The 21457-nt window shown below is 46.1% G+C and overlaps 1 protein-coding gene across 3 annotated transcripts in view; it reads right to left on the bottom strand.

Annotated features, from left to right (window-relative positions):
* The window catches only part of FOXO3 (forkhead box O3), an 84809-nt gene extending 63389 nt beyond the window's left edge, over window positions 1-21420 (bottom strand). Inside the window, exons 1-2 of one of the 3 annotated variants that reach the window (XM_042874416.1) lie at window positions 21228-21415; window positions 13598-13684 (exon numbers count right to left, since the gene is read on the bottom strand). In XM_042874416.1, the coding sequence (XP_042730350.1) occupies window positions 13598-13684; window positions 21228-21290 (150 nt within the window). In that variant the 5' untranslated portion in view covers window positions 21291-21415. Of the gene's footprint in view, window positions 1-13597; window positions 13685-20702; window positions 21067-21227 lie in introns of all 3 variants that reach the window. The other 2 variants (XM_042874408.1, XM_042874426.1) reach the window with 2 other exon arrangements.
* Between the last annotated feature and the right edge of the window lie 37 nt (window positions 21421-21457).

The following is a 21457-nucleotide window of genomic DNA, read 5'->3' as shown; positions in this document are numbered from 1 at the left end:
GACATGCAATAAAAAACAGGGTGGTAACTGTAAATAGCCAGGATCTTTTTGGCTGCATGGAGCCCTTTTGGAGCCATGAGACAAGGCAAGGCTGCTGCCCAAGGAACCTGAAATCTATTTTGGACTGACAATGACAGAGCGTCACACAAACACTTGTGAAACAAATGGGCACAGAAGTAGAAAAGCCAGGAGCGAAGGGGGAAAAGGATCACATTAAAGGATTAAAAGACAAAACAAAAACTTTTCATCCTCACAAAATCATGAGGGGGTTTTGAGTCCATTCTGTCGTGGCATTTTCACACCACCTTTGTTTAGGTAAATAAATTGCTTTAATAAACTCTGTTAGACCTCTCAAGCCATTTGTTAAACGCAAGCTAATTGCAGAACATGGAGGTGACAGTCTTACTGAGAACTTCTTTCCTTTAGAGAGCTTTGTCACTTGCTGCTAAAAAACAGCTTTGCGCTTTGTACCAAGACTGCCTCAAAAGAACAGCTTTGCTCTTTCAGAAGAACATAAGCTCTAACCTGTGACCCTTTCAGAATCAATTTTCAAAAATCTAAATAGTAAAACTTGCTAGCTAACAGCCAAAGCAGTTTGTATTTATCTACGAGACAAGTGAAGATTTTCTGATCTTGTCTTTCAACAGAAGTGCCAAGTGAGTCCTCACATATGCACCAACCACCCCTGCAACCTGCAGAAGGCACCAGACCCTCTGGAAAGCACACTCCGAGCTTGCTGCTTCTCTGCCACTGAAGGAACAAAAACGAAAACTTCAATACACTTGAAGAATAGAGGCAACACAGCCCCAGCAGTCAGGAAGAACAGCAGGAAAAAGGTGACAAGCTTTTCCATCTGTAAATGAGCCACTTCAGGAACTGAAGACAGACCTCCGTGGTACTGTGGCTTGAGAAAAGCAAAAATCTGCACAGAAACAAATAAAAGATCACACTGACCAAACTAACAGACATTATACCTGCTGCATAGCTTGGCTTCATGCTACAGATCACATCTTCAGCCTTTTAAAAGATCTCAGACACTGAGGGAAATACTTGGGTTAGGTTTGCTTTTGTCAAAAACCACACAGAGTGTGGCAATAGGACTGGTGATAGGAAAGAGCCTTTCATTTTCTGTGCATCAGATCAAAATCCCACCCAGGTCAGCTGCTGCTTGCTGTCTGATAGCTGTTAAAAGGCCCCTGTGAAATGAGCTGGCTGTTTTAATCCAGTTTCAAGTGGATTGTGCTTAGATCCCAAGGTGGTAAAAGCTTTAGCAATCAAGTAGACAGACACATGCCCTTAACGTAAAACTCAGTACATCCAGCACTAATCAGCAGCCGTACAGGAGAAAAGCCAGGAACCGAGAGGAGGCAGGAAATCCAGTTACCCACTCCATTCCTAGAAATGATTCAGCCAGACTGGACTTAAAGCAAGCGGGCAGAAGCACAGCAAGTAGTTTGTGTTTGTAGCTATGTTTTATGAATAAGTATTTCTGCTCATGAACTCTTGATCTTTCTTCCCATAAAGTGCTGTTGCAAAAGCCAACTCACATTTTCCACATGCACGGAAAAGTATCTGCTACCCATTCAATTCCTTAAACAAACACGCACACTTATTCACCAGTTTTCTCTCTGACCCTCTTTTCTTTCTTTTTTTTTTTTTTCTTTTTCCTGTGTTTGCTTAGGGTTTTTTTTTTTTTTTTTTCCTCAGATCTTTCCTTTCAGTATTACAGAATCCTTTCTGCCTGTGCCATAGTCAGCTTTGGGAGGACAGCATACAACGTCACGATGATGCATTAAGAAGTACTGGGAGTTCTGTTTCCAAATACCTTTAAGAATGTTTTTCTTTCCTGCACTTTTGCAGAACAGTTGACAAGTGAATGAAAAGTCAGAAAACACATTTTCTGAGCTGTAATTAAGAAAAAAAAAAAAAAAAAAAAAACCAAACCTCTTAAATCTCTTAAAATGCAGCAAATAGGAGCTCTGGAGAGGCAAGGTGAAGGGAACATTTTAGAAATTAGACACATGCAGTACTATGTGTTAATTTCAAAAATGTTCCTCAAGTTATGTCCAAACACTGGCTTGAAAATCAAGCATTTGTCAAAAGTGCTGAAGCCTTCAGCCCATGCAACGCGGCTCCGGCGGCATGGAGTACATACCATGCTGTCACAGAACGTGCTGCTCTGTCCTGTCCCGGTGTCAGCAGCATTGCATCACTGCCTCAGAAACCACACAGCTGCCTTGCTGTCTTGTTTTTCATTTGTGTGATAGCAAATTTCAGCGCAGCAAATATTTGAGCGTGTGCCGAGCACAGGGCAGTTGCAGTACATACCACTCATCGGCCACACAGAACCCATTTATCACCAACTTTACCACCGTAGCCTAATTTTTAGGACACTTCTTGTTCCCCCTCATGGATACGTTTGGAGAAATAACCCTGTCTCCACCTCAGAGGTGCCATGATTAAGCTGGAAGATTGGCAGCCATGTTATTGACTGTTGTTATTCCCTTAGGCCTCCAGGATTACTGCTTTCACTGGCCACTACCAGCACACTGGCAGGATCCGCAGCACCACTGCAAATGGGCTCTCAAGTGGCTCCTGTGATCCCCAACAAACACTGGATTCTGCTAAAAGGCAACTGGCAATTCTCAGCAGCAAAACATGGGCAACTTTTCTCGGTATTGATACAGACACTGAATTAGGTGGGATCAATATGCACACACCTGGCTACTGAGAAGCATCTGCATCTGCCACCACACTTGAGTTGCCTATGCTGCTTTCAAAGAACATCACCACGCAGAGATCAGATCCAGAATTTTCCTCTTCCAGTTTTGCCCATTACTTATCTGCAGCAAACCTGCCAGGTCACACTCTTGAGGAAGGCAAGGGAAAAAAAAGTCAGAGCTACCCACACCCACTGCATACTGCTCCATAATCTAGCCAAGGGCAACAGGGAGCATGAAAACATCCTACCAAAATTTAGAAAAAAAACATCGTAGCTACTTTCAAAAGATTTCAAAGATAAAAACCCCTTTCTTCTCTATTTTGGAAGCGCAGGAAAAGCCCAGTTGGGGTGAGGTTTCAGGATCAACAGGGCTTCCCAAATGACAAGCACACACAGCCCCCTGCAGATCTCTCCAGAGCACCTTCGCTTAGTTTTGACAACTAAATGCTTTAACATAAGACCATCAGCATCGGCTGCACTTGCAAAGACTCCAGCTGAAATCTGCAAGGTACATACTTGTTCAGCCAGATTCATTTTATTATCTTTTCCCTTTCTCTTCACCACAGCAAGAGTAACAATTTAATTAGATGAGGGGAAAAAAAAGCCCGTATTATTTGTAACTATGGCAAAATACGTTATTTTCAGCTAAAGAACTCTTCCAAAGGAAACTGTGCCCAGACCAACGTTCACATACAACTTCCTGAATTTGTGATTCAGACCCAAATTTCAGGGACCAGACTAATTTAGGTTTTGATCTTTCTGACCTCAGAGCATACACAAGTGCCTCGGGTTTGGTGCCTGTGGCTTTGCTGCTTCCTAATCCCACAGATCTGCAACCCAACAGGTCCATCAGCCCAAAACCAGCAGCACCTCAGAAAACACAACCTTTGAAGAAGACAGCAGAAAAACAGAGCTGTCAGCCTTGTGCACATCCCAGGGAAACCCAAGGCAGACCATCTTGTTTGCAAACCAATGCCACCATTGCAGCCTGCCCTGTGCTCTGCTGGGCAGACAGACAACACCCACAGGCTCCAGGCTGCCATTCCTCAGCAGCAGCAATTTTTTTTTTTTTTTTTTTAAAACTTAGACTATATTTGACTTTGCTGTCAAGTATTTCAATGCAGCTGCTATTCTCAGGTTCTCCCAGAATACACACAGTAGGTACTGTACTACGGCACATATAAACATCTACCTTCCTACCGCAGCTATTTATGATTAACATAACTTTCCTCCGTTTCTGATTTCATTTCCTCTCCTCTGGCCCCATTCTACACTGCAGAGGAGACACTTTCAAAAACATACCCAGAACCAACTTTTAGCAAGAAATAAAGAAATTAAATTTTTGCCTAGTTAGAAATTTAAAATGTTAAGTCTAGCTTTGCTTGTGAGTTACAATTTCAAACAGGAAATTACCTTTGCCCTTTCATGGTTTAAGGAAAATAGGAGTGAAAATCAACAGTGGGGTAAGGTGGTGGAGGAGAGCACCTCTCACTCACTTGTGCTGGTTCCAGTCTGCTGGATTTATTGTCTCACTTACAGGGTTCTGCACTGGCCTTGTCTGTTCTGGAGATCTGACCCATCCAGAGGAAGAGACACACCTCTGCTTCAGTCACACCAAACTTTCAAATTAGCTTCAAGAAGCAGCTCTCTGTTGCCCTCAGCCAAGCAGGATGTTCAGACAGACGTTCCCAGACTCTGGTCCTCATCCAAAACGTCCCTTAGAGGTACCTGTTCTACTCAAAGAGATCTTGCTGTCAGCACATGCATCTTTCCATAGCTGTATTCAAGCCCCAAACTTATTTTCTTCCTGTTGTTTTTGCATGATCCATAACTTGATCACAACATTAGCTATGAAACTTTTGGAGGGCCAAGAACTACCCCTCCTAGCCCTCAGAATATTGTCTTCTGGACACAGCCATGCAGCCTCATGCCTCTGCTAGGACCTCTCTTTTTAACTTTGCAGAAGAAGCAATGTAACTGAACAGGGGAAATGTTGGAGACAAAAGTGGAATTTATGACTGGATGCTCTATACACCTCTGTATGTCAGTAAATCAGCAGGGTTGGGGGGTGATAGGAACAACCCTGTGCTACTGCTCCTCTCTCTGCAGCACACTGCTGGAGAGGTCAGGCTGTGTGGAGTCCTTTGGGCATCTGCCCATATGAAATAACCGCTAGATCTGTAGCCAGAGCAAATCCCCCTCCTCTGCCCTGCAAGATCACACTAACACGAAAGGCTCATTCTTGTTACCTCTCCTACCTTGTTCCTACCTTATTATACACTACACATTAGAAAACACGGAAAGCAAACAAAAATTGCAAAGAGTGCACAGAAAAGCCTTGATGCAGCAGAGATAGGACAGATTTCCCAGTTCACTTTTCCACCTCTTCACTCATTCCATCAGACGCTAAGTGGTAAATAAAGCTCCTTATAACCACACGGGCTGACAGTTTTTACCTGGAGTAAGCTTCAGTATGCGACGTGCAGCATGGGAAATTAAGTCATTTAAACTCCTCCACCCTCCACAAACGCATAGGGAAACCTCAGCTAGCAGCCAGCACTCTGTTACATGGTTTTCCAACCTACAAACCAACCCGCAGCATGTCCTGCTGCAGAGACACTTATCTGCACTTCAAATACGTGCATCTGAATTATTTAAGTGTGCAGAAAGCACATAATGTAAAAGAAAATGACTTCCACACTGCACAGAGTCACACGGCAGAACTCCCCACTCCAAAAGCCAAAGCTGCAGCCAACAGCAGCTGAGGCACGGCAGGAATACTCCAGCACTATGGCTCTACAAAACTGTAAATGATTACAGAATAACGCCATGCAATCAAAGAACAAAATGTGTGCTGCAGATTAATCACTTTCCAAGACTGGAAAGGAAAGATAGGATTGAGAGATAAATCTGGCTGCAGTGTTTATGCAAGCGTATCATGCTCCTAAGGACTGAATGTCCCAGAACGTACAGAGGAAGTAAACAATGTGCCGGCGCTCGCAGCTCCAAATACGCCAGCTCAGGCAGGACGCCCAACTTTCAGTTATGAAACAGCACCTTCGCAGCTCTCCCAATTGCTGCCTGCATCGCTGCTACCCGGGAAAATCTAAAACAAAGACCCAGCAGAGAGAGCCTGCGCTCTTCCTCAGAGTTCCACGCTCTCCCTCAGGGCCCTGTCACCATTCCCAGAGGCCCCCAGATTCTCTCTCCTGCCATGCAGTGTCAGCAGCCCCGGCACACACTGGCAGGCAGAGGCTGCGAGCGCTTCTTGTCAGGATTTACTTCTGGACGCACACGCCGGCAACTCACATTCTCAGTGTCCCTCCAGCATATAATCACGCTGCTTTTGGCTGCTTAAGTGCTGCCAGCCTTCATGCATTCCTCGTTTTTGTGTAAACATGTTTACATTTGCAACTCCTGACTGGCTTAATACTGCATAGGCATTTTGAGGAAAACTCTAGGAGCACTTGAATTAAACGCAGCGCTTTGGCAGTCAATTACAAAGGAAGTAAATAGCAGACAGCCTGGATTAGGGGGGCTGCATTTCTACAGAGAAAAGTTTTCTGGTGACTGCAGCCACCATGCAAGCAAGGGCAAACACAAACAGTGCAACAGTTTGATCATCCTGTGAAAAACACCAAGCTGTGCTGTTACATGGGCTGAAAAGAAAATTAGAGAAGTGACCCCAAAGCTGAAAGATCACACCCAAAGCTGGCTCTACTCTTTCAGGCCAAAACACGCGGTTGATGGAGCAGTGTCATGGTGTATCTCTTGTCTCCTGCAAAGCAGCATATTCAGAAGCCATGAGGTCACAAGTTAAAAGTATCTCAGAGTAACGACTGTCCCCAGCATCTGACCACAGCCTAGATCCAGTCCTGGGGCTGCCCAGGTCACCAGGAACCCCTGCCTGCAAATCCACCCCCCCCTCCCAAATGTTTGGGGTGGGCCTAGCCCACAGCAGCTCACATTGCAGAAGTACAGAGTCCCCACACCACATTTCACCTCCGCATTACAAAATAAGAGCTATGACATCTCTGCATACATAGCTCCCATTGCCACTGGGTGCTCAGAAGCACCATGCAGTGCCACACAGCAGTCCCTCACGTGCACAGGGATTCCACACAAACTGCTAACAATTTTCTGAAGATGGCAGTGACATACAGCACCAGGGTACGTATCACAACAGCACTGCACACAGGGAACTCACACCGCAGAAAGCATCTACGTAAGGTCCTTCCTCCCTGCAAGTATCTGGCTCTCTATTACAGCCAATTGACAATAATCTACTAATAACAACACTGATGTAGCTGCAAGAATCCCCTAAAGTGAAATCCTGCCAGTGCTAGTAATGGATCCAGCAACACATACCAGGTCAATGGCACAGGCATCTCCAATTCTTGGGAACATTACATCCAGTCTAATTCCCTCCCAAGGTCACAACCATCAAAAAATCCCAGTACATCGTGACCCAGAGATCTGTGACTAAACAGCTGTTATCAATAGCCCAGGAAACCCAAGCACGGTGTCTGAAACCTATAGCTGCTGCCTGCAAACCCCTCAGCTTCCCTAGTCTCTGCAACAGCCTGTGAAAGAGTGGTAGAGAATAAACGGCACACTTCTCTTGCAGGAGCTTTGCCAGATTTGCTTTTGCATTGTTTATTGCAATGCCTGTTTGTATGCACTTTATGGCTGTGGAAAAAGGCCAGCCTGTTACCTGATTAAAGTTCCGTCGTAATAAAGTTCAAAACTAAGGGCTCATAAACTGTGTGCTCTGTGCCCGAGTTCTTTGAAAAGTCAGTACAGGGTTATTCCCACTATTACAGGAGCTGCTCTAACACCAGCTCCACATTAAACTGTCTCCTGGCTATGAGAGAAGCCAGGTGATGCTTATCAGAATCAAAGACAAAGCACAAAGTTCACAGCAGAGGCAGAAGATGCAAGAAGCTACAAAAGAAAAGGTTATATCTTTTTAAACCAAATATGCTGAGTCAGAGGGCACCCAACAGAGGGTGCAGGATATGTACACAGTACTTGCATTGTATACTTTCACATCATACAATCTATGGCATATCAGAGATTATTATCAGTGAGGAACTTGCAACGTCATCAGAAGGGAAGGAAGAAGAATCAGCCCCTCATCACAGAAATCACAATTACTCCAAGTTTCATTAAGTATAACAAAAGCTTTTCAGGAGCTGATGCTTAACTTCTCCCTCTTTGGAAGACCAAAGGCAATCAGCCAACAGCGCAGGTCACTGAGCTAGCAGGCATCAGCAAAACAATCAACCAGGTGGGGACCATTGGGTAGCTGATAAAATGTGTGATGAGCTTATTATGACCTTGTGGCTGCCTGTCCTAGTGCAGAAAGGTCAGAGAGGAGCCAGAGAGTGCTCTCAGCGCACAATCACAACCCAGTCATACAGATGGAAAACAACCTTCAAGTCTCTCCCAATAAGATCTCGCAGTTTTCTGCCCAAAACAGCAAGCATTTTAAGGACTGCTCAGCAGAGCCCTGAGGTGCACCGTCTCAGACACTGTTAGCTGTCTCAGTAAGGCACGCCACAGTGGAGATGCAAATCTCCCTAAGGCTGGATCATCACGTACACCAATGAGCAATCCCTATTTACACAGTATCAGCAGAGTGAATAACACTACCTGAATGACTAAGGATTTGCACACTGACAGCACCAGCACTGCTTACCCAAGGCTGGATTAGTTTAAGAAAATATACAAAATTGTAAATTATAGGTGGTGCTGTGAGCCCCACCTACACCTTGCATTGTCCAACACTTCCTATTATAAAACCCTGTTCCCAGTTGCTAATAGCCTTGCAAACCTGAACTGAAAGTACGACTGGAAATAGGGCAAGCAGCCTGGGATAGGGAAGACACTGAAAGTAGGAAGTCCTGGGACAGGGGAGAAGCATGGAACCAGGAGCTGGACAAAAAACTTTGCCAGCTGGACAAAGAGAGCTGTTCTGGAAGGCAGGGAGGCAAGAGATGACAGGAAAAGAGGGATGTATAGAGCAGGGCTGGGAAGAGCAAGTAAGGAGGATTGAGACAGGAGGCTGCAGGGCTGGTGCTAGCTAGGAGCACAGGGGATGGTGGGGAGGTGATGGTACAGAACAGCACGCATGGAAAGGGCGTATCTCCTTACTAAGAGCTGAGCAACAAGCATGGAGCAGGGCCCATACAGAAAGCATTGGGAATGAACTGCAACCCTGACACCCCCTGAAGCATGCAGCCCACCATCTTGAAGCTGGGGGAGGACAGTGTGCTGCTAATGATGGTGTCACAGGGAACAAGAGAGTACATTTCAAGTGAGAGGAGCAACTCTCACATTTTCAACTTCAACAGAGCATTGGCTTTTATATTTAAACATTTTTCAGTACAGACTTTGGCAAAAATGAAGTATACTGCCATTTAGCACTTGTGTGGAACACCTCATCGAGTGGTCAGAACAACCTACACGGCTACTTGTGCAATCTTGGAGTATCCACAGAAATATCCCAGCTATTCAAGCTACATTAAATCTGACTTTCTTGTTCCCTCTCTGCTCCTGGAAAATGGGGAAGGCGTATGACTGCCGCTGTTGGCACCCACCTGCCGTATCATGTTGCTTCTAGGGAGAAAGCTGCAGGCTCAACCACGTCCGTCCCTACAAGGGGAATTGGTGCTTGGTGACTTGTGTTTCCCACAGAAAATAAGGAAGCCATCATCTCTCAGCCCATGCAGAGCTCTAAGAAAGCAACTGTCATCCAAATGAAAATGTCAAACCAGAAACCAGGCACTCGAGACTGGATAAATTTAGTAAGAGGTCATGATTCAACTACAATAGAAGGAAATCCACACTTAATTTCTCCAGCAATTGTTATCATAGTGCTCAAGTAAACCATTCTTCCTTCAGGCTGAGAGTACACCAAATCCACATCATTTCTCAATTTGCTACTTTATTTTTTTTTTTTTTCCCCTCTTTCCTTTAAATACAGAACACTGCCATATTACAAGCTTAGTAAGAGCCTCAATCAAAATTAAAATAAATAAATAAATAAATAAAGACATGTGAATAGATATTGCCATGGTTAAATCCAGACACAGATGTTGGGAAAACCCAAAGTGAACATTTCTCCTGGCCAAAACAGTGCTCTCTTCACTACATATACTCTTGGATCCAGCACCTGCAAGAGACGCTACAGCTCACGTTGTCCAAAATGGACAAAGAATCTGACGACACACACACGTTTCGGAGGCTTGTCTGCACTTATCTGAGTACTCCGCAGCACTGTTGTGCCAATTCCAAATTACTGCGAGTTTAAGAAGTGTGCCAAACTCTTGTCAGAACAAATCCTTCAGCTAAGATTTTCCTTTTTAAAGGAAGAAAAAAAAAAAAAAAGAAGAAAAAGAAGATGGAAAGAAAAGGAAAAAAGGGGAAAAAAAATATCGACTACTTTTTTTCCTGCTTTCATTTTTCAGCACCATAGGATCAACACTGGCTGTTCAGTTGATAATACCCCTCTTTATTTCAAGTTATTTTTCTTCTTTCACCACCCACATTCATCTGGGACTTATTCAGTATTATCCTGCCTGACACCGGTCCAAAACAGCAAACAATTTCAGTAACTACACAATAAGCAGAGCATATCCTAACAGAGGCACTTCGTCATCCAGGAATCCCCTTATGTAACATCCAGCTCTGTATTGGAAATAATGTGGAAAAACTTGCAACGAGGTTAGGTAGAGTCCTGTCTTCAACACGACTTCCTCCTGCAATCAGGACTGAATTTTACAAGCAAGGAAACACTTCTGTACTTTGAGTTTCTGCCTCCAGAAAGAGGTGGAGATTTATGCCCTTTCTGCTTCTAAATTAGACCTCTTCAGTGCCCCATTTTATATTCTTCCTGACAGGCCCCTATTTTGTATTAAAAACCCGCTGTCATCATGCTGCATAGCAAAAGACCTTTCCAGACGAAAGAGAAACAACTCCCGCCATGGAGTGAAGCGGCAAGAGGTAACTTCCTCAGTTCAGACTGTGTGGCTGAAATACCCAGCAACACAGTTATTTCCAGCAGGGTTTGATAAAACGGTAATTCACTGTCCAGAAAAGTCAACAACATTAACCATGTTACACAGAGAAAGTCAAAATAGGTCATTCAAACAGCATTATTCCCCTTTCTTTTCAAACACAATGCAAAGCGGTTAAGTAGTCTCTCTTGCAATTAGCATCACCTTTGCCTCCTCAGTGCCCAAAACACACTGGCCTCACAGAGCTGCCCTCACCACGATCCCTCACCATCGTTACTTCTCAGCAAACACACCTGCCTGAAATCCTGTCCTCATCGATCCCAGCCACCACTCTGACCCATGGCTTCCCAGCCCTATCACCCCAGACCACAGCCACCTCTTTCTGCAGGCTGCTGCTGTCAGCCTCCAGACAGGACGGCTGCTGCCCAGAGGAGCCTCAGGAAGGTGGGCTGCAAGGATCTCCCCAGGGAATGGCGGGTGCGAGAGAGCTTTCCTGGATGTGAGAAGTCTGACATATGTTTCCAGTGCATTTTAATTTAGAAAAATGTTGGAAAGATTTTATTTATGTTTCTAATTAGGTAAACAGTATGCTTCCTCCACCTGCTCCAAGCTACCCCACCAGGCCCGGTACACATCAGATGCCGACAAACACACGTCAGGTTGATTTACTTCCCACTGCTAGTTCTCAGTGCCCTTCCTCCTCCAAGCCCCCTGTGCCACTACATTATGGCCCAAATGCTTTCCTTCTCTTTTTCAATGTAAAACGGCCTTACTATTCATTTCCTAATATCTTTGTAAGCATGCAATTCTCTTTCTAGAAGCCTTCTGAAAAACAGCTCTTCGTAAGAGATTTTTTTCCCCTACCTCAAGTGTGCAAGCCTCCTTGTACATTTTAATCAGAAATATTTTCACCATGCAGGAACTAGGTTGTAGGAGCAGCGGGGCAAGAAATAAATCAGCTTGGGGAAGCTGAGAATCACAGTCACCATAATGATGGAAATAATAGCACTGGGTTTGCAGGTTTCAGCTGCTAGACAAACGAGGCTGGATACCTCTGGCCCAAGCCATTCAGAGCTCTGACACCATTTCCATTTTCAAATCTAAGATTTTAGATGTGGCCTACTTATCTGGGTCACATATATGGTTCAGGCTGTGCGAAAGTAGAAGCAGCCTGCACAAGATTCCCAAAGCGTTCAAGATCTTTTACAGGTTCTTAGTGGCAGCATCACCCTTGGTGGCAGCCTCACTCTTGGCATCAAGGCTGTGCTTCTCCAAAGCACAAACAGCTGCCTCCTTCCACAGGACATGATGAATACTTTAAGAACCACCGCTCACTGAAACCTGACATAGCAGACAAACGGTTTTGAGTTCTCTTGTACAGCGAAGCTTTTAAACCTAACAGATCATGTTGCACAAAACAAGGACACCGGTTTCACAAGTCTCAGCTTACACTGCATCTCAGGACATGACTTGAACTGGTATCACCAACTCCTACAAATTCCTGGAAAAAAAATTATCTGAACATTTGCTAAGGCCCAGGGTTTTGATGAGCAAATAATAAGTTATAGGCTTTCAGGAAACCACATCACTGTTCTCAGAGCAAAACCAATCAGCAAAAAAAAAGGTGATAACATGAGAGTCTGTGAAAGCCTCACACAAAGACACTCTCTGTTTAGCAATGTTCTCGCTTATCAGAAGCCAATTTTATGTACTAAGCATATCTAGAACTTCATATACGAAACTGATAAATCCTCCATGAAGTACGAGCAAATATATTTGCCCAAGATAGGGTTCACTGCCTTACTTTACCAATACCCTCAAAGTCACACAGTTTTGATTTAGATTCAGTCCCACATTTTAAGGTATGTTTACATTATAGATTTTATGTGACAAGGTGGGGCTCCCTTCGGTTGTAACCCATCTTTGGAAAGCTGAAATATCTGTCTGAAGAGCCAGCATGGAGAGTAAATAACAAATACAGAAGGTTTTAAGAGTGCCGACACGTACCAAGATAATTTGGTCATAAAATAGCTTTGGTTAGAAGGGACTTCAAAGTACTTCCAATCCCCATATTCTAGACTGAGTCCACACTCTAGACTTGACAAAGTAAATATGACGCTGCAGGTAATGTCTTAAAATTACTTATTTAAAATAATTTTTTTTTTTTATTCTTCTTCAGTCTATTTCAGGAAAAAAAAAAAAATATTACAAAGCACTAATTTACATCGACAAGTAGTCTTAATAATTCCATTGCTGGCTCTTCAGACCAGGAAAACGCTCTGTATTAGAATATTACCAGGTAATGGAAATGCTTATAAACAGAACTTTGTTTACTTAAGTGCAAGCAAAATTGTTACTAACACTGCCTGGCCTCGCACAGTGCTCAGGGGGAGCCCAGGTCCAACTGCAGCCAGAGGTATAAGCACTGCTGGCTCCATTCTTACTGACACTGATGAAATATATGCAGGCACTGCAGGGGAGCCCTGCTTGGAAGACCCCATCATGCCGCTCTGAAGTGGACTTACGTAGGGACAAGAATCAGGCCCTGCTCTCATCTGCCCCTACTGTACTGTCACAAACCAGGCTACACCCATGCAAAATGACTCGTGCCCCCTCTGTGAACTGCTCTGCAGCACACCAAGGTGAGACACGTGCGTGTCTGTGTTGCGGTGCGCCTCTACCTGCTCTCCCACAGCAGGCTGAACCCTGTCCTCCTAGCCTCCTTGTTTATCTGCTGGCCTCCCACCCCTCTGGGGCCACGATAAGCAGATGCCACCTCCCCTGTCGACACGCTGGCACCCAGCCCAGTTCTGCCCTTTGGCTTGTCATGTGGCTGGGGAACCAGCAAACCAACCAAAAACTTTTTTTCCTCGGACTGTGCTGCACACATCTGTTGGTCACAACCCCAGATGTCTCCATGGACCCACAAAGAGCTGGAAGCCTGAAAAAAAAAAAACCAGGATGCAGGCCTGTTCAAAGTGCCAGGGTGTGAGCAAGCAAAACACAAAGCACGAAGGATGAAGGTAACCCCAGTGGTGCCAGCCGACAAAACCCACACCCTGGGCAACTCTCCTCCCTCCCCTTGTGATTCCAAAGTTCTCAGCGGGGTTTTGTCAGCAGACCTCAGCACAGACCCACCCTCCTGGGCAGGGGCTACAGGGACACACAGTGGCATGACTCAGTGATTTACCCCGCTGAAACATGCCCACCAGTCCCAGGGCGCGTCACAGCCTGGGATGATGGCACTGATAAGAGCTTCACACCCTCACCACCAGCTTCTTGACTGCAATTCAATGCTGTCCAGGATGACACGGGCTGCAGAGGCATCAACACAAGCCTTAGGTGCTGCCTGCCATCCACCTCACTGTTATTGCCCCCAGCCATCCTCCAGTGCCTCCCTCACACTCCCATAACTCACACCAAGCTTCAGCCTCACCAGCAAGGGAGAAATTAAATGAAACAGAAGTGTGAAAAAAAGAAAAGAATACCTTGGCAAATGAATGCGTTCAAGTGAGAACACCACATTTCATAATTCAGCTCGCAAGTACATTATATGTTTTGATCAAGCAAGTAATTAATTCCATTCATTACTGCAAGTCTGTTATAGAAACCCATCTCCACATCTATCAGTACAAGTCTCCAGAAAGGCCTTTTTTTTTTTTTTTAAACCAGTGAAACTGTACAAAGGTGTCTTATTTCAGTAGAAATCCTTAAATAGCCTTTATTTTTAAATCAGCTCTAGTGAACAGATTAAGAAAATTGCACCAAAGTCCAAGCAGCATTACCACTGAGACACCAGCACTGTTAACTCCTGACCTGCCTCCAAATCTGCAGAGCAACGCTACAAGCAAGGCAAATGTGCCAGGGCATAGCCCAGAGAAAGAACTCTAGCTTTGCACAGCAAGACCAGCTCCTCCAAAACCTCATCTCAAGGCCCAACATCAGGAGCACCATCATGGCTAAAAACAATGACAACGTGACAATAGTTTTCTCTTCCAGGCAGCTCCTTCAAACATCACCAAACGGTTAGGGCAGAGCACTAACATGATCACTCATTTCTCTGCTTCTTCCCAACTCCTGACAGCGCCCTGAAATGGCCATCCTGCAGCCCCATCACCTCTGACCCCATCCTGTGACAACTCCTGCCCAAGGCATTACCCAGGAGACAAAGCAGCTGACTGAGAAGACTTCACCCCACTGTTGCTCAAGGCCATGCTCCACTCCAGTGGCAGCCAGCTCTCAATGGCTGCAGGAACGCAGAGGTAGGCCCAACATACAAACCTGGAGGAGCCCCCCTGCAGGCCAGCCCCAACTCCTGCCAACAGCCTCGCAGAGCTGAGCTCTTCCCAAACATTGGGCTGGGACCGCATCACTGCAGTCCTCCAGGTTTCTGCACGGCCACCGAAAGGAAAATCCCAAGTTCTGTGGAACAAAATGAAATCTCTCTCATCCTGTTGTTTAACTTCCTACAGTTTGCACTCTTGGTCTGGCGTTCAAGTGCTTAGAAAGAGTCGTTCACCAGAACACAACGTTCTTTGCTTCAAGACAACACTCAAGGCGTCCCTGTTAAGGCACTTGTTGCAATTGTCACGTAAGGCCACCTCCAGGATTTCTGGATCTCTGTCAGCAGCCATTTAACCACTCCCTGCCTCAAGCCTTCTGCACACCCTCCCAAAGACTCAGACTTCTCCACACTGAGGGTGACAGAGCACTGGAACAGGCTGCCCAGAGACGTTGTGGAGTCTCCTTCTCTGGAGATGTTCAAGACCTGCCTGGATGCCTACCTGTGCGACCTGCTGTAGGGAACCTGCTTTGGCAGGGGAGTTGGACTCGATCTCTGGAGGTCCCTTCCAACCCCTACAATTCTGTGATTCTGTCCACACCTGACAGAGCTTCTGAAGAGACAACTGGTCCACCCTGGGGCTCACAGACACAGCACTGCAGCAAAGTTCCTCCTGCTTCCCCAGGTAAGCTCATGTGCTATTCCTCAGTGCTGAGGCTCTGATGGCCTATCAGGTCTATAGCAGCACACGCAGTTGGGTTTTGGCAAGTTGAGAAGCAGAGTTCTTTATTCATCTCCCTCAACTGGAGAAGCAAGGGCTGAACCTACAGCTAGCAAAAAACACTTTGAAACATGCTGACTTGCTTGAAAAGCTAAGCCAATGTCAAATAAATGTCACATACACATGGCTAAGGAGCTGGGGGCTGTCAGCGTTGCAATGGTATCCCACCATGCGCAACTGAAGCACAAGAAAGCTGGCATGGCCATGCAAAGAATCATGGGATAACCCATCTTGGCTTTGTCTGAAGCAAGTCAGAACAAAACATCTCACTCTGAAGGAAAATCCCCCTTCTGTAGACAAGCCACTTTTTAATAATAAGTGCTAAATGGACTATTCAAGCAGGTAATTAATGTTAATTAACATATGTCAGGTCATAAATTGGTTAAACGCACCTCGTTTTCCAAGCTTGGTGTGTGGCAATGCTCAGGAAATTGTAGTAAAGAACAGTCCAAGTTTGTAGAAGTAGAAAAAAAAAAAAACTGAATAAAAGGTTAAGCTTAATCCTCACTGAACTCACAATGTGCTGAGTCAGCACTACTGAAAACCAAATGATGGTGCACGTTATTTCAACGTTTTATTTTCTGCTACTGAACCACTGCACTGTGCACATGTTGCGATCCCCAAGAAAAGCCACATCAAAAAAGCAGCAGCTCGTTCGGCGCCGTGCTATCGGCAGCCTCCACACTCTCTGCAGGACATGACCCCAGTTAGTGCTGCTGGGGCTCCTTTCCCACATGAGCTTGGGAATGGCAGCATTTGGGCGCTCAGAGCTCACCCTCCTGCGGGCAGATCAAGCCTTGAAACCTTGAGGGCTGTACGCCTTTAAAGGTAATGTACAGCTGCTATTTTACAGCCTTGCCCTGGGGCACTTCTTCTGTGACAGAGATAGCAGGAAAGCTTTTCCAAAAGTGGGAGAGAAAAGAGAACACGCAGGGTTTTAGTCTGGGCAGCAGCTTGCATTTGGGAGCACTTTTGGTTTCTCCCCTGGCAAGATGCCACCATACAACAACCCACTGCAATTGCACTGCAAGCACAAAACAAACCTCACAAAGACTTTCAGTGTCACCACAGAAGCAGCTGGCTGCTCAAACCTTGCAGGCCACCTTTAGGAGCCTGCCACCTACAGAAATCACCTGGCTGCTTATCCTGAGACACCCCTTGTTCCTGGTAGTCCCTTCTTGCACGACCGTTTCAGATAGCCTGTTGTTTTTGAAGAGCTGATTTGAACACCGATTCCAGCACTTCCCAAGCAAGCCTACCTGACCGTGATGCTACCTTGCAGATTCACTGGAGATTTCCCAGTCTAAGTTTATCAGAACTCGTGACTCTACCTACAGCTGATGACTCTCACCAAGGCATGTGCTCATATCTGCATTTTTCAAGTCCTTAAGCAGAAGTGCTCCTCACTGAGGCACTGCGGGGGGGGGGGAACATCAGCACCTCTCGGAGGCTGCCCAGTACCTCCTTCTCCTCTCACAGAAGTTTCTTACCTGCACAAGCAGGGGAAAAATGAGATGTTTGATATATGCTTCCCATATAAAATAATAACGTGCACTAATATCTACACACGACTTCTACGTGAGAGTTTAAAAAGCCATTTATTACTGTGATGCTAAACTACACTCCTCTTCTATGCAAGCAGCTTGTTCCCTAGCATTTCAGATTTTGGAACTGAATTCTGCATCTGTTTCGCTCAGCATGAAATTCACTTACAAACGTTACCGAGCATTTTGTTGAAGTACAAGCATAAGGCTTTGATCAGGTAAGGTGCTTAAGCAATAAGTTTAAGGACATGAGTAATCCCAGCAAAGTCCCAAGGAACTCTCCGCATGCTTAAACCCATGGCTAGATCAAAACTTGAAATAATCAGACTACAGTTTGCAACCTAAGCCCTTCTGCATGGACAAATAAGGCAGCTCAAAATTAGGGAAAAGAAAAAAAGTAAAAACATAATAGAAGGATGGAAAAAAAATACCCATGCTAGCAATCTACTGGGAAATATGGTGTGTTTTTTTTTTTTTAAACAAAAAAAGCACCAGAAAAACAAAGCTAATGCAAATTCCAGTTTTACACTACTGCTCCTGGTAACACAGCAATTTGCTATTCTGAGGAGGGAGAAATAAGAAGAACAGAGAGCAGCGTTGCTTCCTTCCCACATCCTTTGCAAAAAAAAAATGATAAAGAACGTCCCACACATCTTCATATCAGCATCTGGCTAACAGATTTAGGCATGTGCCTGCATCACTGCTAAATTTCTCAATAACCTGTGCGTTTGCTGCACTGGAGGAATTGCAGCGCTTCAGCACACATCCGTCAATAAAACAAGGTAATGAAAGAGGCAGTGTTTGCATACAAAGTCTCTAAAAAAATCTACCTGCCAAAGTAAATAAGCCAGCAGTTAGTACTTATCCCTCATGAGGAAGATGCAACAGCAACAGTAAAAACAAGTGAAACAGGTGTAAAACAAACAGGCTTCTGGTATAACACCAAACCTAAGTTGGCTGTACCAAGATTTGGGAGTTATTGGTACCTGCATACGAGGGACCCATTCACAGCCCTGCGATACAGCTCAGTAGAGAGGAGAGCAGTCCCCCTAGTGTACTCTTCCTGCAGAAAAGGCTGTGTTTCACAAGAGAGTGCTGCGAGAAACTACAAAACAGTGTTATTGGAAACAATACGGGAACACTTCAACACGCTGCAGTGAAACCAGGCACCTCTGCTACGCACACAGGGCTGCTTTGGTTTTCTGCTTCAGGATTATTGAAGGAAAGCAAGCTGAAACGTTGTTTTTCCAAGTGTTTAGCACGCAGCAAGTCAGCACAGAAGTTTTGCAATTGCAGGCTGTGGATAGGGTAACAGATGCCTGAATTCAGGAGCAGAGACAGACAAGCCGTCGAGGAACTGCGTGGAGGCGCATGCAATACTCATCCTATGCCGCACAGCCAGCTGACACCTTTCTCCCAGCTCCAGTGATAAGAAATTTAAACGCTGACTCCTCACAGCAATCCCAGGCAGTCAGCAGATACGGGAGCACGCACCTCACCCCTCCCTGGCCAGTCGCCGGGCCACACTGACAGCAGTGTGGGGCAACGGTTGCAGGCTGGCATCCTGCTGGCACTGGGGCAGGCTGGAGCTGCGTGCACGGGGCGAGCCTTATCAGAGTTAGCGGAAGCATAATATATGCCTTCCTAACCACATCTGAAACATTCGCTTCTGCTTTAATGCCCCAGGCAAAAATAATAATAATAATAATGTCTAGTCGAACGATAGTCGCAACTTTAATTTATAGCTCTTAAAATAATTGTTTTGAGGAGTGTAATCCCAGCTATGCGTATGGATTATGGTCTTCACTACATCTCACTGGGAACAGCACTAGAATTTCATGTATAACAATACCTAGGATAACAAAGCAAGGTATCCTCTTCTCTTTGTTTAAAATGACTTTTCCCTCTCAAGGCTGGAGAAGAATATTGTTAAAGTGCGCTTGCAGCCTTCCAAGATAAACCTGGTTGTGTGAAATTAAGATAAAATCCTTTTGATGCAGAGTTATTTTCTGTTCACTTAAAATCTCAGGTTAAAACCTGAAAAAAAAAAAAAGTCTGGTGTGAGATGCTGACATTGGCTCCCAAAGAGTTGTGTTCATTACCTGAGAAGGAAACACAGATGATAATAACATATAATGTGTTTGAGCATTGGGAGGCTAAGATGGAGTCTCTATTTAAGAGCAGTGCCTCTGCACAAATTCATTTACTTTCCAGGCAGCTGAAATATCCCTCTTCCCAATACACATGCAGGGACTCAAGTGGCTCCTGCCCTGCTCAGCTGCCCACGGTCAGCTGCTGGCCTCCCTTCACCCCACATCTCACTGTCTAAGCATGGCCCAGCTCCACAGACGGCCCCTGAAGGGGGAGGGATGTCCTGCACCTACGTGCTTCTGCACTGATAAAGGTCACCCTAAAGGCTGCACAGGGACTTCTGAGCTAAATCATATGAGATAAATCCCAAGGGATCCAAGTTTTTAACACTGTAATTAGCTCCAAGTACCAGCTAATGCTGCTCAGGAAAGGAATCAATATCAAATTAACAGGATAAGTTGTCAGAAAAAATTGTGACTGTATTAAGCACGCTGATCAATGCAAACACTCGGTGCTACGGCCCGGGTCCTGCTGCTGAGGCAACGAGAGCTCTGCCACGCATTCAGCCCAAGCAGCACAGCCCTGCTGCCCGTCCTCTGGAGCAGCAACACAGAGTTCACTGAAAATTCAACACAGCTGATAAAGGAGCAGCGTTTGCCACAGCAGCTGGCAGCGAGAGCCTCGGTTCAGTGTGCAGTACCAACCGGGGAAGGCCATACTGGCACCTTGAGATTTAACCCTTCACCATACTCCACGCTCACCGTCACAAAACACCTAGTGCCTAGCTCAGCCCCAACACTGCAGAATCCGTGCGTTTCAGAGCCATGCATTAGCCCCTGATAAACTTTGCACTCCTGTCTTACTGAGCCCAAAGTATGGCATCTCAATGCTCTCCGCATAGCGCCCTGCTTGGAGCTTAGCTGCAGGTCAGTCCTACTCCAGAACTACGAGGGGAGGCAGAGCCACCAACAACGCAGCCAGAGTTGCTTCAATCTGCAGTATTCCTGACTGGTTCGTGCAGAAGTTACCCCTGATGCAAGGCAGAGAGATTCAAAGTAGAAACCAAACCTCCGTGCAGCACAAGGAGACTTCTGCACACTCACACTCAACAGTCCCATCCCTCAGCAGCAGCTGTGATCCCCTGTACACCCCAGCAACGTTCTGGAGCACCCCCATATCTGTATGGCTGCACATCAGCCCCACGGGGCCGACAGACGGCCATAAGAAAGAGGCCCAAAGCAGTGAGTCAGGGAGTACCCACCTCACACCCCACTCACAGCAGGTAGGTTTTGCTGGGCCTCACTCTGCCACACTGGGTTGGTCAGCAGCATGGCAGTGACCTCAGTGCAGCCTGCCATGATGCGGGTTGGTATCACCCCAATGGACACGATGGATGGAGATGTGTGGGGGGCATATGGGCTGGCAGCACCAAGTCATCACTCCCACAGCCCTGTCAGCTCCATATGAAGACCGAGCCTTGGGCTTCCCTCCACCACCTTCAGGAACAGGAGAGCACCAGGGCTTTTTCAGAGGAAAACAGAAGCCGATCTGCACGCGAGCTGCAGGCTGGCACTGCACGAGAGCAACTCTGCTTAATTCTATCACGAGTCACAAGGTCCCTACAACTTGTAAAAAACAAAAATGAAAAGCCTTTAAGAACACTGCCTTCTGCCTTTTCCTTCCCCGCTTACCCCACTGCACTAGACAGCAGCCAAGCGACGAAAAGTTCCCTCCTTTCCAACCCTTTTCCCCTACACTGCGGACAGACGGCACCCCGTCCCCTCACCTTCCATCCGGCCGAGCTGTTGTTGTCGCCCTTGTCCTTGAAGTAGGGCACGCAGCGCACCATCCAGTCGTAGATCTGCGAGAGGGTGAGCCGCTTCTCGGGGGAGCTCTCGATGGCGCGGGTGATGAGGTCGGCGTACGAGAGGTTGCCCCACGCGTTGCGCCGCGACGAGCACTTCCTCGGCGCCGCCGCTGCGGGGCCGCCGCCGCTCAGCCCCCCGCCGCCCGCCA

The sequence above is a fragment of the Lagopus leucura genome, unplaced genomic scaffold (genome assembly GCF_019238085.1).
Source record: "Lagopus leucura isolate 7727_CA_CO unplaced genomic scaffold, USGS_WTPT01 Super-Scaffold_73, whole genome shotgun sequence".
Taxonomy (NCBI): Eukaryota; Metazoa; Chordata; class Aves; order Galliformes; family Phasianidae; genus Lagopus; species Lagopus leucura.
Note: the sequence above shows the minus strand (reverse complement) of the source record. Positions and strands in the feature narration are given on the sequence as shown.